This window comes from Alligator sinensis, unplaced genomic scaffold, assembly GCF_000455745.1.
Source record: "Alligator sinensis unplaced genomic scaffold, ASM45574v1 scaffold317_1, whole genome shotgun sequence".
NCBI lineage: Eukaryota > Metazoa > Chordata > Crocodylia > Alligatoridae > Alligator > Alligator sinensis.
The window spans coordinates 418,145-434,456 of NW_005842582.1; the positions used below are offsets into that span (position 1 = coordinate 418,145).

General features: G+C 45.8%; 1 protein-coding gene across 1 annotated transcript in view; it reads right to left on the reverse strand.

Annotated features, from left to right (window-relative positions):
- The window catches only part of LOC102387374 (tripartite motif-containing protein 45), a 73,357-nt gene that overhangs the window by 20,554 nt on the left and 36,491 nt on the right, over positions 1-16,312 (reverse strand). The window contains exon 16 of the mRNA XM_025214439.1: positions 14,006-14,093. Coding sequence (XP_025070224.1) covers positions 14,006-14,093 — 88 coding nt within the window. The remainder of the gene's footprint in view (positions 1-14,005; positions 14,094-16,312) is intronic.

Consider the following 16,312-nt stretch of genomic DNA (forward strand, 5'->3'; position numbering starts at 1 on the left):
GCTCACCTACTGGTGCAACTGGTGCACTCAGGAACCTGAGAAGAACAGAGCACTGAAACTAGCTCTGTTCAAGGCTGTGTCAGTGTACAGGAGGAAGAAATTGATAACACAGAGATACTGGCATCACCTCCTCTTTCAGAGGAGGCTTAATTGCCTGTAACTATAGAGGCCTGTGTAAAAATTCACAGTTTTTGCAGTGAGGGACAATGGTGCCCCTTTGGCATTGGCAGTGCCTCTTTGTAGATGAAAGCAGCTGCAGGCTCCAACGCAGTTCAGCATAGGCTTAGTTCACACTTGTGTTGTCTGTGACTTTTGGCCAGACACTCTGGTTTTCCCCATCTCTGCAGCTGTCAGGTCACGTCCTGTCACTTCAGCTTTTTAGTTGCATGTCATCTAGATCAGTGGTTCTCAACCTTTTTTGGACCAGGACCCTTTTGTAAACTTAAATTGGCAGTCCCAACCCACAGTCCCCCACCCCCAGGCTCCAGCCCCCCACTGTGTGGGGCAGGGGGGGGGTGTGTGGGGTGGCGGGCATGGGAGACCTCAAGCAGCCCCTTGCAGGCTGGAACTCTGCCAGCCTGCAAGGGATAAGTCACCGTTTCCCAGGTTTTTCTCCTTTAAAGGAGAATTCATTTTTAAAGTTTGATATATTTTTAAAGGTTGTTCATGACCCTTTTATATATTCTTGACCTAGAAAGTGGGTCGCAACCCACGGGTTAAGAAATGCTGATCTAGATCTTTCTTTCTTTGGCCTTGGTAGGTGCAATGTAACAGTGTTATTCAAACAAATAAAGAAAGAATGAAGAGAAGGGTCCAGTACATTATGGATTTGCCGAGCTTAGTAGTGTTCTGGAAACAGTTACACGCACGTGTGTATGCGTGCAAATACATACGTATTTTCTGTCTCATGTAACAGCAAGCAGCCTGGTGATGCAGGTGAGGATAGGGTGGTGGAATAAAGGTAGCTATGTGGGGAAGTAGCCAAGAGGAAGATTGCTGCTGTTTCATTTCCCATGATAGGTACAGCCCAGATATACCTGCTTCTAGCTAACAGCTTGTCACATATGTGACCATTTAGCATCCATCAGAGGTGTAACAGGGCACTTTTGTGTCCTGAGCAGCACCAGTGCCTAGGGCACACAGCTCAGCCTTGTGTATCCTCCTTTTCTACCCTGCGGAGTTGGTTTCGGAGCCTGGTGCAGCTGTTTGGAGCCTCCCGGCTGCAGTCACCCTGGCTCTGGGGGCCTGCTACCAGCCGGGATCCCGGGCTGCTCCTAGCAGGCAGCCGGGATGCTGCAAGCCCTTTTTGGAATAGCCCGGGCTCCGTCAATGGCAGCAGCTTCCCGGATCCAGGGCTGGCCATGGCGTACCAAGCAAAATGGCCTCACGTGCCACACTTGGCACGTATGCCAGGGGTTGCTGACCCCTGCTTTAATGCATTGTTCCAAAAGTGGGGGGGTGGGGAGAAGCCAGAGGTGCAAGCAGTACTGAAAGCATGGCTTGTGGATTATGACATCTGTCCCCTTGACCCCTTCTCCCTGTTGTAGAACCCAGGGGAAACTGGGACAAGAAGCTCAAAACACCTGCTATGTCTGTAAGGTTTCAGGAGGGCCTGCCTCGTGGTGCCTGCCTATGCCTTTGCTCCTGCTGTGGATGTGCCTCCCAGGGAAGTGGTGGAGGAAAAGGTTGAAGGTGCCTTCTGGTTTCTGAATTCAGAAGAAACATCCCAGGGGCATATTTATATGTATTTATGTGAATGCCTAACAACTCTATAAACTCTGTGCATATCGGAACAATCACACGTGTCTACCCAAGTCAGCAGAGGAAATTAAATTCTTAATCCAACGTTAGCATCACAGGGGCATGTCCCCATGAGCACGCACATGAGGTTTGCAGTGCCTCAAAGCTGTTTGAGTTGCCGCAAACTGCACGTGGTGCACGTGCACTCGTGCAATACAGCAGAGGGTTTTTGACACTGTGAGATCCCGGTGTAAAAAAATACACTGCTAAAAAAAGCAGTGCGGCACATGTGGCAACAGTGTGTGCCAACAGAAACTGGAGCCTGGCCAGCCAGAGCCACAATCTGACTGCTGGCCAGGCTCCGAGTGGGTGGCTTGGTACCACCACTGCCTCAGAAGGTCCCCAGGACTGCAGGTAAGGCTGCTGGCTTGGCCCATGTGAATATGGAAGTATTCAATTTCGATTTGGCCGATTCAGAGGACAGTGATTTGATTCAGAGATTCGGATTACTGTGCTGAATCGATTCAGCCAAATTGGCTTCAGATGATTTGGCACTGATTTGAAGAGATTTGGTGATTCAGCCATAGACTATAATGGGGAATCACTGAAATACCTATAACGTTGTCATTTTTTGGCAGATTTGGATGAAAACAGCAGGGATGGTAGCCCCTTCTGAGGGCATGAAGCCTGCCAAGTTTCAAGGAGACAGGTGCAGGAGATTCAGGGAAACTGCACCTCAAACTGCTGAAAGCAAAACTCAGAATCTTTTTCTGAACTGATTCGGAGGTTTTTTTTGGTCTCTCAGTTCAATTTGGATTTGGTGATTTGGCCTCTGAATCGGGCCAGATCTTCTCCAAATTGAATTTGCAACTTAAGCTTTGAACACCCCCTACTGCTGGCCCCAGCCTCCCCTACCTCACCCAGGTCCCTTTGCCGTGCACCAGATTGTGCGTGCAGGGGCTTGTCCAGGGACAAATAGCAGCAGCACAAATATGTGCCGCTGCTATTTGTCCTGTGGGAAATGTGCGCCCCTGCACTGCACGTTTGTGGGGGTGCATCCCAGATATTAGTTGTGTAAAGGACCTATTTCATTCCACTTACAACTTACTGTCTGGTGCTCCCATAGGACAATGCCCTGTGGAATATTTTCAGCACAATGTCCCATATACTTTTACATGTGACAGGCAGTGAGGTCTCCACCCCTTCCCCAGGGAGACTATTTTACAGCCTCTCCCACCTCACTGCCAGGAAGCTTTTCCCAATATTCAGCCTTAATTTTCTTGTCGCTTTACCTTTCTTCTGGTTCCACCTACATGGACCATCAGAGATGACATCACTTCCCCTTCAGCATTTACAATGTCCTAATACTATTTCTTCCTGGGTGTTTGGAGTGGAGGTGGATTTGGGGCAGAGCCTTGATTTGTGTGGGTCCACGGGAATGCTTCTTGGTGAATGGCAATTTCTATAAATACACCTGGTGACGGGCAGTTTAAATATTGCAGGGCACTCAGTAATAACAAAGCACAACAGATGAATGTTATCAGCAGGTTCCTACTGTGCATCACCTTATTGACTGTTTTGTCCAAGAAGGAGTTTCTTAGGTTGGAGTTAGAGGTATAAGGTTATCCAGATAACTTAAAAGGAAGACCTTGTCAGAACCCTGTCATTTTAGAAGAGCCCAGCGCTGGAAGGCAAAGGTCTGAGCTCATTCATTGAACCCGGGTGTTAGAATTTATGGGGGTTGTGGGCAAGGAACCGTCTACACCGCTGTCCTTTGCTGTCCCCATGGGTGCAGGTTGGTATCAGGCTGCCTCTGGTGGTTCTCTGGTCTCAATAGCCATCTGATGAGGGGGTGGTTGAGCCTGGTACCTACCTGTGGCTTTGTGAATTCTGTAAAAGTGGGGGCTAAAGTCAGCTGCTCTCATAGGACTGGAAAGCAGAAGAACCCTCAAGCCTTCTACCCCTTTTTTGGTGCCTGACCATAACAGGTTTAATCTTGACCCCCAGGACAGCTTAGTTCATGCCCTACAGTCTCCTTGAACTGTGTGAGAAGTGCCAGTTCCTCCAGGGAGTACCCACATTCAAGAGGCCCTTCCCCAAGCCTGGGGTCACCCCAGCACCAAAGGAGAGCACAGAATCTGGGCTGGAGCAAACCAGGAGGTAGCAGGCTTGGGCTCTGTGACACTGTGCTGTTGCAAAACCTCTGGAGCTGCAAAAATGACAGTGAGGCCAGCTTCCCTTCTTGGTCAGTGAATAATCCCTTTTGTCTACAAAGCTGCTCCTTAGCCTGCTCTGTGTGTGTGTTTGGGGGCGGTACACACCTCCTTCTCTTGTGCACTATGTACTCACCCTCACTGCCCCACTGCATTTCTGTGTCTGCTTTCCTTGAGTTAGCAGGACCCATGGACGAGGCAGGCAGTTTCTGTACAGGGCACAAGGATGGGGTATAGCAGGGCAGACAGAGCAGAGCCTCATGGGATGGGAAGTGGGTGACAGTAGCAGAGCGAGGGCCTGCACAGAGGAGGCAGGGTGGGTCTGGGTGATGGCTGAACTTGTGGCCTTCCGGGCTGACTGTGCGCTGTCCCCAGAAGCTGTGAAAAAACTAAGGGCATGGTCCTTCAGCACAGCCATCCTGTCCTGCCATTTCTCCTTCAAGGATGACACGGACAACTTGGGAGAGGGAAGATATCCTGGAGGAACACGAGGTGGAAGACAACCCAGAGTATTATCAATTTAAAGCTCTGCAGCTTCTATGAGTTTCACCTGAAGATAGTTTACAGGTTCAGCAACAACCATCTGAACAAGTTTCCCACCGTCCCATCTTGTGCATGTTTTTCTAGACCTACAAAAGCAGCCGTTTTGGAACAATTAGGTCCTCTTTCCCCAAGAAGTGCAGCCCTGGCAGAGGGGGCTCCAGAGACATCTGCACCAAACAGAACTGCACCAGGACTGAGGGGCGCTGGCAGAGCTGAGAGGACTGGGAGAATGGGCCAAGGGATGGAAGGCCTGCCAACACCTGTGGTTCAGCTAAAGCTGCTCCTCCCCATTTTTGACCATTTCATTTTTTAATCTTCTCCGATTGGTCAAATGTTCACCATGCAGCCTGCTAAGTCTAAACTGCTGTCCATAATGGATGCCCTCCTCTTCTACTTGCTTTGTCCATGCTGCATGGCTCAACCTGTCTGAGCTACTCTGGGGGAGAGGTCAGGGACTGGAACCAGGAGAGAGGCAGACTCCATTTTATTTCTCTTCTGCTCATTGCTTTACAGAGGAAGCCAAGACCATTGTGTCAGACATCCCTGAGTTAGTTGTGAAGTGACAGAACAACACTTCTGTTCGCTACAAAGGCTGCCCAGAACCATTACTGCTGAGAGGTAACATTAGGAAGGTGCTAAGTGTTTTGTTTTTTTGCCATACTTAGAAGCTGAAGCACAGGTGCTATACACCACAGTCAAGGATGAAGTTGTGGCCCAGCTGCTAGCACAAGCATAATGTGGCCTGGTGGGTCTGGGAAGACAGGATCTGACCCACTACTCTACCATGCAGGTCTTTGAAAAGGAGGGCAGAGCTTACAGAGCAGTTTTATCCCAAAATATCCAGATAGAAACCTGCTTTGGTTTAAGCAACCAGCCCATTGGAGCCATGCACAGGATTCATAGATTGTGAGGCTGGAAGGGACCTCAGAAGATCATTGGGTCCAGGCCCCTGCACCAAGCAGGAAAGATAACTGGGGTCAGGTGACCCCAGCAAGGTGACTGCCTAGCCTCCTCTGGAAGATTTCCAGGGTAGGCGATTGCACCGCCTCTGGAGGGAGCTTATTCCACAGTCTGGACACCCTGACTGTGAAGTTTTTCCTAATGTTGAGCCTGAATCGGTCTTCCAGGAGTTTGTGGCCATTATTCCTGGTTTACCCCTAGGGTGCCCTGGTGAGCATTTGCTCACCGAGCCCTTGATGTACTACCCTAGCATAGCAGTAAGCTGCTACCAGGTCCCCTCTCAGCCTTCCTTTCTTCAGGCTGGAGTCCCAGGTGCCTCAGCCTTTCCTTGCATGGCTTGCCGTGCAAGTCTGATCATATGGGTGGCTCTTCTTTGGACTCACTCAGGCTTGTCCATGTCTTTGTTGAAGTGTGGTGCTCAGAACTGGATGCAGTACTCCAGCTGCAGTCTCACCAGTGCTGAGTAAAGCAGAAGAATCACTTCCTCGGCTTTGCTGGAAAGAAATTCTTGCATGCCTCTGGTCAGGGGGGGCCATGCATTCTGGGCGCGCACCTAGCCTTGAACTCAGAGCCTTCTGATCTAGGATTCAGCACACAAGCCCCCAAGCCAGACAGCAAGGGCCCCAAGTGAGTGATCTTCCTGGGGAGCAACAGTGAAAATGGGATGCACCCCACAATGAGGTATCATCTGATGCAGGCAGTGGTGTGGTCCACTGGACTGAGCATGGTGCTGGGAGTCAGGAAACCTGAATGCTAGTCTTCACTGTGTCACGGACCTGTGAACTTAAGGAAGGCACTCCCCCTTGTGCCTCAGTGTCCTCATCTTAAAATGGGGACTGTGAGACTTTGCATCCATGGATGAGTTCTCTTTAGACGAGCTAAGCGTTACCTTCATACGAATGAATGCCTCACACAAATATTGTAAAGGCATTACCCTGTATCTCTACAACAGCATACTTTTCACTAAGAGGCTGCACCATTTCCTCCCCAGCCCACAACCACAGAGATATCTTCTGTTTCAATCATGTTGTGCACCTTCTATTCCTAGATGGAGAAAACACTGTGATTCAGTGTTCTGGCACTGCAGCTAACACATGTGAGAAGTCACAGTCTGAGCCAGAGACCATGACCACTTTTATTTAATATGTTAATAAGTGCTCCCCACACCCAGTGGTGCTCAGAGCAGAGTGCTGCCATGCCAAGGGAAGCAGAACTATGATCACAATACCTATGTAATCACCCCCAAGTTTCTGTAAGTCTGGAGTTTACTTTCCTTTGGGGCTCTAAGATTCTCCTTAGGGATACACATGGGCTAAACGATTCTAATGCTGGTCTCTTCAGGGGTATGCTTTCCTAGTGGCTGATCCTCAGGTTTTGCAGTCTCATGTCACAGAAAGTTAGAGAGCAGAAGGCCCCAATGTGGAGTTCCAGCTTTATTTGCACTATAACTTAACTTTCTGTGAACAGACATGGTGGTCAGCCACCTGTCAGTGCAGCCCTGTGTTGGGGGGCCTCCTACCCTTGGGAGGTGAAAACCCTCATACCTGGTATTGCTAAAAGCTTCAGGCAGGATATTAGGAGCAGAAATGCTAGAAAGCTGCATGCACAAAACATTGAGTTTCAAGGTGCTTCCTCAAGTTTTATTCAACAAACCCCAAACTCCTGGTTGATGAGCCCATGCCATACCACAGATGAAACACAGGACCCTTTGGACACTGGGGCAGGAGCTCTCTCATAGCTGCCTACTTGCAAGCTGTAGCGTCAAGGTCCACTTGCCCTCACTGAATGCTCCTCTTTTCCTTATTCAGAAAGGAGATACCAACCCATGTATGATCCCTACTATTTGGAGATAACCATCACTTCCACATAGTAGTCTTTCAGCTTCTCTTTTAGTCCTCACTTTGCAGAATGTGTCCATCTTCACCCCTTCCCTCCAAATAAAACAAACTGAAGCCTTGGTAAAAATTAAAATAAAATGACCACAAAGCAGGATGCTTGGTGAAGTGCCAATTTTTGTACACGGTTAAACTGGCATTTTCCAGGCAACATGTGCATGCAAATGGGTCAGCACATCCATCCACCTCTGGGTGTATGCCCATACACATAACTTTGTTTCTCTGACAGGCTTCAAGTTGATGTTGTCTTGACCATTTAATATTGGAGTGAAAAATTAAAGCTGTTGCCTCACAACAGGATGTGTGTGGTCTAGAAGAAAAACCCCGCAGTGTCCGCATAGGTTTGTTTAGCTCAGTTGTACAAAGTAATAGTTTTTGGATACTACTAGTGCCTTTAAGTTCAAAGGCAGTCAGCAAGCTGTGTTTGAGAATGCTGTGAGTGAACCTATAAAAGCTGGGTTCGTTTACATTAGAAGGATCCAAGTGAAGGTCCTATAATAAAGGGTCTGTCTAAATCATGTATTATAACATCATTTATAAATGCTAGTGTTATGCATGTAACTGCTGATTTGAGCATCTAAATACAGGATCTGGACACTCAGAGAACCTGTTGGAAATACCATGTCTGAGATTTCATTGCCTCAGAGCTGTTCAGTCGTCTCATTATCCAAGACCTGTTTTGCTGAGCTGCTGAGGGCTGGGTTGTTCAAAGGAGCAAAGCATGCAATTCCGTTAGACTTTAATGAGATCTTGGTGACTAATTCCCTTGGGATGCTTCAAAAATCCCACCTGAGAGTGTTTTGCAATAGTGATGTCTAAAGCATTCAACTTTTCTGGGATTCATAAGCTACTGTTCATTTTATTTATGAAATGCAGTATGTTGAAAACATCTATCTGGGATTTATGCCTATATTCTAGGGTCTCGGGATGCTCCACTTCCCTCTCCCTCCTTATAATGTCTTCAGAAAAAGCCTTAAATGAGATCTTTTTTTTTGGTTCTCATCTCTGCCTGCCCCTGTGTGTCTACCACACCAGTGATTCTTTAACCAGGATGCCATGGCACCCTGGAATACTCTGAGAAGCTTTTAAGGTTGTCAGGGGTGCAAACACCTACACATGGTTCACAAAATAAATCCAGAGATTTCAGATGGGAATCCATACTGTCAGAGACAGCCTGACCTGTTGTGGTCTTTCTGAGTTCTTTGAAACAGCATTGCTTTATTATTTTTTGGTAGTTAAAAACAAGTGAAAGCTAAGAGCTGGTGTTTTCCAAAAGGTGCCAAAGGTTGAGACCCAATAGTCTACCCCTACATACCCTATACATCCATTGATTCTTCAGACTGCAGGGTAGAGACTTGCTGCTTTGTTTTTTTTACATCTATAAAAGGATGAGGCACCTTGGCAGTAGCCTCACCCAGTTCTGGGAGTATGAAAAGGTGATATCAACTTTCTTGAAAATGTTGCCCTGAAATCCCTAATTAATAGTAAATGCTGGAGGAGAAACTGCCTCCAGTCAGGGAGTTCGCACTGCTAAAAATAAGAGAGAGATTTCCTATTGATATCTTCCCAACTGAAAAATTAAAATGAGGGTTCTTGGAGGTCATTTTCATAGCAGAATGGAAAATATTGTTTCAAGATGTCATTTTACCTCATTTAACCTTTTTATTTATAAAAGCAAAAGGTCCACATTAATGTTAGTCCAGTCTCTGAAAACTAAAACTAAAAAGCCAGAAGTCTTTTGTTTCTGGATTTCTGATGCCCTTCCCCTTTTACTTTGACACCTATTTCTTCCTACCCCCTACTTCTAAAGGTAATGTAGTGTTAGAGCAGCAGAAACATGCCTCACTGCTCCTTTTTAATAAAACATTTTTTCCAACCTTTTCAGCTGGAAAAAGGAATGGGTAAAAAACAAGAAAGAAAAACGTTTTTGTTTCCGTCCCCCCAAATCAACAAGAAACTTAGTCCATTTGGAATGACATCTTCTGGTCAGAGAATTGACAAATCTTAGCTGAACTTTGTTTTCCCATGGAGCTCCTTTGCTAAATTTCCTAATAGCTGCAGTTTCCAACCAAATAAGATTGACCATAACAGATGGAAGCAAAGTAAGCAGGGGAACTGCAGCCTGTCTTTGAGCCTGTTAGTTTCTGGTTTTATGTTTACTGTGGCTTTGGCATTGTGCTGAATGCTGCACTTAAGACAAAAAGGAGGAAGCTGAAAGGCCTGGAAAAAAAGGGAAACTTTTTTTTGTATCTTGCTTAACAGGAAAGAAACAGAAACCCGCTGCCAAGAGAAAAAATTTACACTAAACGTAACATACCCTCTGCTCCCACCCCACCTTGTGGTGGACTGAGTCTTCCCTGACTTATCCCACGAGTCAACAGAATCTGTATCAACCGTAGCCATCTCCCTGTGCCACCACTGCAGTCCGCAGAAAGTTAAGATGAACATGCTAATGGCAACAGCTTCACTTTACTGCATGACCTAGAAGCGATGATTGAGAAGCACGTGCTACTTGCTCAGTCTTGCCCCCAACCCTTGGCACGTAAGGACAATTTACATACCACACAACAATAGCCTTATCCTGTCACAAGGAGTTTCAACAAAGTTTAGCACAGTTCTTCTAAATTCCAGCAGCAGCACATCTGCCAACACAACAAGGGAAGTTTCACATTTTCAGTTATCCAGATCCAGCTGTAGGATGCACCTTGTGCCAGCTGGAATAAAGCAGCTGCTGAGTACATCCCTGGACATCCAACCAATTCTGACACCTTGGTAGAGATGTACAATCTATCTGATAATTTTTGAGCCCTTCGTAGCCCAACAGAGGTTTTTGCATCAACTTCAAGGGGGCTGGGTTTCACCAAGAAACTTGTTCCTTGGGCATTTTTTTTTAAAAATCAAAGGGTTTTTAGACGCACCCAGAGCAGGGTTAGAGGACTCATTCTATGCAGGGGATTTTACAGTGTGGCTGCTTTCAAGATAAGGGTTGGATTTTCTGATGCAGGAGAGTCTTTCCAGTTTCATGTTTATAAATAAGATACTAGGCTCATGGATAAGAAACAGAATAAGTCAGCAGTGAACCCCTCCCACACTCGGCATACCTCCTTCATTAATGGGCATTGTAGAACATTTATACTGTATGAAATATTCTGGAACCATTCAAAAAATAGTGCCCATGTGGGTGTGCTTGGATATGTAGCTATCTATAGCATACAGTGTTGTTTACATTTTGCATCAGCCTGAGTAGATATTTTGACAGTCTTAACAACCAAATCAATATGTTGCACAGCACAAAGACTGAGGGACTACCAAATCTCAGACTCAGAAGTTGGGTTGGTTTAATGGAATCTTCTTTTTTTTTTAAATATATTTTTTATAATTTATGAGTAAGGTTTTTTCCATTCTTCTAAACCTCACACAGCTGAAACGTTTTTTCTTGCACTTTCCACCAAAATAAATGTTTTCTGGGTAGACACCCCAAGCATGGAAAATTTCAACCTCAAAAGGTAAAACTGTAAATTAAAAGGAGTAAAAAAAAAAAAAAAAGGGACAAATACCAATAGTAATAAAATTCTTTAATCACTCATGAATGATTGCTAGGTTAAAAAGTACCAAATAAAATGTACACAATATCATATGGCAACCCCTAGATAATGCAGACGTTCAGAACAATTTAACATAGAACACAGACTTCACTGTGGTATCAAAGAGATTGGCAGTCTGGGGGTGTCCAAAAAAAGCAAGTAGAGAAACTCAGGTTTCAACTTCAAAGTGACCTTTTCAACTTACTGTAAATGTCTTTGTAAAAAGAGAGAACCTTCAAGTCATCACTAATGGGCTAACCACACCCTCGAGGGCAGGGGAAGCAGATACTCAGTGAACCATCTGTTCCTGTGAGCACTCTGCAACCCTAAAGTTCAACTGTCCAAAGTTTTTCAAAACTAGAAACACAAACTGTGTGCAGGGAGGCAGGGGAATACCAGAACGGAGGATTTCCTGTTACAAAGAAATATTTATAAACATTTTTAAATGGTATCTTCTGTGTTCACTGAAAAGAATGTACTTCCTCTACTTCTAGCTCTTGTGCTCCATTCACAAGATTCTCTGGCTTTGAAGTCAGACCTGATGGGGGTAGCAGGAAGTCCACACAGAAAAAGAGTTGCAGGACCAAAGGACTCTCAGAAAAATGTTTTCTTTGCCTTGGGAAATGAAAATAGGTCTGTGGCATGAAGGCCTTCTTTATGCAGACTGTTGAGAACTGCCTGGGGACTCTGGAAAAAATGGATTTTTCTCTTAAGCATTTCCCTCATTTTAAGGAAAATCTTGCTGAGGCTTGGTTCAGAGCGAGGCTACTCACTGTGAGACAGAAGCAGTAAGACTGGGCACTTATGTGTACTAGCATGTGGGCGTCAAAAACTGAAGCATCACTGTGATCTTGTTTATAATAAAATGTTTAAAAACAACAACAACAAAAAAAGATTTATCAGTCCCAACTCTTTCATTAGAAGACTGTCTTTGTATAAGAATATGAACTTCCACAAACCATTCACCACATGCAGCATATCAAAAATGGTTTCTTTCTAATGCATGTGTATCCAGTCATGCTACAGACTAGCTCACCAATGGTGTTCAAAGCTGTTTGATGCATATGTGCGCACACAGTCAATCCTCAATCCTGGTTACCTTTGTTCCAATACATGCATCAGAGATGGCCATGGAAGGCATCTTCTCCAGAAGCCTCTTTCTTTAGCATGTATAATGTAATTTCAGATGTGTGCTGAGGGGCAAGTATAGCCCTTTATCATTCAACAGGAACTAGAAGATAATATCCTAGTGTCTATCTGAGCATCCCATTCTCAAGCCTGTACTTACGACTGCATTAGTTTGAAGGAGGACACAGACACAAGAGTTGGATCTCTATACAAATGGCACTGACAGGTGGATACTTTGGTCTTACAGCCTTGAGGAGGGATGTCATAGTAGTCTCCAAAATATAATTCAAAAATAAAATAGGATTTGTGCAATTCATCCTCTCTTATAAGAAGTGTGTTGCTAGTGCAAACCAGCCTTCTTCTCTTTCCTTCTCCACCTGCTGAAGAGAGCAGAGATGAGACTATGGCATCTCTTGACTCTCAGACTCATCAGTTATTACCAATTCCTACTTAATACTTAATTCCACATCTGTGGCAGCTGCTTTGTAACACACCCCTCCACTATGGACACTTCCCAAGAATACAGAGGTTTTTCTGCAGATGGCCCACATGACAGCACTGCTCTGTGGAGGGTTTTTTCAAAATTTCCAAGTTTGGCAGAAGGAGAGAAGAGTCTCACCCTAAATCAGGACACTGGAAACGTAGAATCTGACAAATTTCCTCTAAGGTTTTTCAAGCATTTGTGCAAGCAAGTACATACAAAGGGCAAGCAAGCTCTATTCAAGCCTGCCAGCTACCTAATGCATGGCCCTGTCAGTGCATCCCAAGCCTCACTTGAAACCTTGCCTTGCTCTTTCAGCCACTGGCTGCTCCTCCTGAAGAATGCCAAAGGCTCCCTCTTCTGCAGAGTACAGTATTGAGTCCAAACACCCTCTGGGAAGATTTGGTCACAGCATTACTTCATGTGTAATTGTACAGTGTTTCAGATCAAGGGACTGGTTTCATTATTGCACTGTGAGAGATCCTTCTGCATGTTGTTCAGACTCTGGTCTGTTATCAATCAATGTACAGTATTTACTGGAATCCAAGATGAGGTCCCCCCTCCCCACTGAACATGCTGGGGAAGCCCCTCATCTTGGATCTGTGTCTGAGGCATGAGAGGGCAGGCAGCTGTTGAGGCTCTGGCTCCAACTCAGGATCAGGGCTGCCTGCCCCCCAACAGCCTTGGTCCCCCCCATCTCTTCTTCCATCTTCCCCTCTGCCTCCTGCTTACTTGTGCTCCACTCCAGCAGGCTCTGGCTCCACTCCAGCCTGGGGCACAGAGCATGTGCTTGCTCTGGACCCAGCCTGGCCCACTAGCAGCAGTGGTGGTGACGGTGGCAGCTCCAGCGGGCCCTGGGGCTAGAGCTGCCACCTTGGTGTCACTGCTACAGGGCAGGGCTGTGGCCCTGCTCTGTGCCCCAGACTGGAATGGGCCCTGAACCTGCTGGAGCAGAACAAGGGTACGTGTGGGGTAGGATGGAGGGGCAGGCAGAGAAGGTAGAGGTGGAGGAGGAGCAGGCACATGGGGACAAGTGGGGTGGGAGGAAAACAGACAGTAGGGGTTAAGCTGCTTGACCCCTCCCTACTGCCTCCCCCACCGCCTGTCCCCCCACCCTCTCACTGCCTTTCTGCTGTAGCAGCGGGGTTGGGGGGACAAGTTTAAGATTACCCTCCAATAATTATAGTCTATATGTGGAAAATTATAATGAATATCTACATTTTCCACATCTAAAATTCTAATTATGGGGGTGGGTGTGTGGGAGGGTCATCTTAAATTTAGAATCGTCTTGGATTGAGGTAAATATGGCAATTACTGATCTCTTTGCCTTTACCCTGGTCTAAAGAGAGCAGAATCCAGCCTACACTGTCCATCTATATTCTTCATTATATACACTGACCATAGCAGTGAATGACCTTGGATTGAAGATTATTTTGACATGCAATCAAATGTCAGTCTTACCTTTGGCCTCTGATTGACAGGAGTTAATCTCACACTTCCTGAAGAGGTGCTTAATGGTGAACAGGCCTTACTAGAGGCACCTGAAGTTCTAAAATATATATAAGGTGGGGAAAGAAAGAGGAAGTGAATACTATGGCAAGGTCAAAAACCTCTGCATCAACTTACCAAAGCAAACAGCTTTTAGCAAAACATGTAAATCATTGTCATGAACATTTCTGAAGTGCCTAAGGCAGGCAAACTAGAAAGAGTCCGCTTGAAAGAGTGGAGATCTAGGAAACGTGGCATATGGAAAACAAGGACAAAAGAACAGAGATTCTTTAGTTTGGGGAAGAGAAGCCTGAGGGGAGATTTGTTAACAGTCAAATACCTGAAACAATGTTCTCTGTGCTTGAATGGGACAGGATAGTAACTGTCTTGCATTGAAACAGGGGAGTTTAGGTTGGAAATGGAGAAAATTTTTTTTACTATGACCATGGTCAAGCATTTGAACAGATGACTAGAGAGCTTGCCACCATTTTAAGTTTTTAAGAGCAGACTAAACAACGCCTTGTCTGGTACTATTTAGGTAGGGATCAGCGTGCTCTGAGGAGGGAGTTGGATCAGATAGCTTTCTGAGGTCCCATCCAGTCCTATTTTTCCAATGATTCTATGAAAAAAACCCTGCTGGATTGGGAAAATCCAGCTTTGTGACAGAAATGGGAAGACTTCTTTCCCCAGTAACTACTCAAACATACTGTTAAGAGGGCTACTGTCCATCAGGTCAACCTGTTACTATACAGTAAAGCCAGCCCCACTCTTACATTATAGTGCCTGTAGGGTTACCAAAATGCAGCCACGAGCCCCTTCGATGTGACCCACCACCCAGGACTGCTCTTTTAAAATGGCTCTTCAGGGGTGATACTCTGGGTACCCTTGCCTTAGAATACAGCAGAGGGGTGGGGAAGTGAACAGCAACTAGTGCTAGTTGGCTTATGTTGCATCATGCCCAGAACAGAGTTACCTTCCTCCATGAGCAGATCTGGGATTTTGAAAAGGGGGTACAGATGGCATAGTACATCACCACAAATAACAACACACATTTTTCTACAGTTAAACAGAAACTATAAGCTTTCCTAATATGCTAGGGGTTTAGCACTATATTATTCTATTTAAAATAAAAGCAAAAACAAATGCAACTTTATTGGAATGTGCACTAATTTGTTAGAAAATATATATTAAGTTAAAAAAAACATAAAAGCTAGGCTAAAATTTGTGAAAATAATCAAAAGATATTGCTTCGCTAGTCTTATTGTCACCATAGTTAAATGTACAGTTCTTATTCAGATTTGTAAACAAAATCTAGCCTTCTTGACCGTGGCTCCAGTACTTCACTGTCAGTCATTTCTACACTTGACTTAATATTACCACACCTGAGATAAGTTTTTTAGTCAGAACTAAAAACAGTCTGCAGAGCTGTGAAATAGAAGAGACATTATATCAGGAATGGCTAACAGACAGCATAACTGTAGATGACGCGGTGGTTGACGCAGGGAAAAAAGCTGTTGGTGGTTGATGCAGGGAAAAAAAGCAGAGCTCTTCAATGAGTTCTTCGCTTCAGTATTTCTATGTACCGACCAAGCCAGTTCCCCCACCTTGATCATTGATGGATGTCTACATGGCACCAGTCCGCCTATGGTTAGTTCTGAAATAGTTAAGGAGCTCCTGGAGGAGCTGGATGGGTACAAGTCAGCAGGCCCAGATGACCTCCATCCATGGCTGCTGAAAGAATTGGCCAGTCTCATAGCTGAGCTGCTGGCACAGCTGTTCGAGCACTCGTGGTGCTCTGGCCAGGTCCCTGAGGACTGGAGAAGGGCCAATGTGGTGCCTGTTTTCAAGAAAGGGAGAAGGGATGAGCCGGGTAACTTTAGACCAGTCAGTCTTACCTCTATTCCTGGGAAAATGCTAGAGAAAATAATCAAAGAACACATTTGTGAAGGCCCAGCAGGGGAAACGATGCTGAGGGGAAACCAGCACGGGTTTGTCACAGGTAGATCCTGCCTGACAAACCTTGTAGCCTTCTATGACCAGGTCACACACTGCCTGAATGAGGGAGCTGAGGCTGATGTCATCTTCCTGAACTTTAGGAAGACCTTCAACACAGTTTCGCACCCTATCCTCATTGGGAAGCTAGCAGACTGTGGAGTGGACACCTACACGGTCAGGCGGGTGGCCAACTGGCTTAGGGACTGCACCCAGAGAGTGGTGGTGGATGGTTCCTTCTCAGCCTGGAGGGAGGTGGGCAGTGGGGTCCCACAGGGTTCGGTCCTC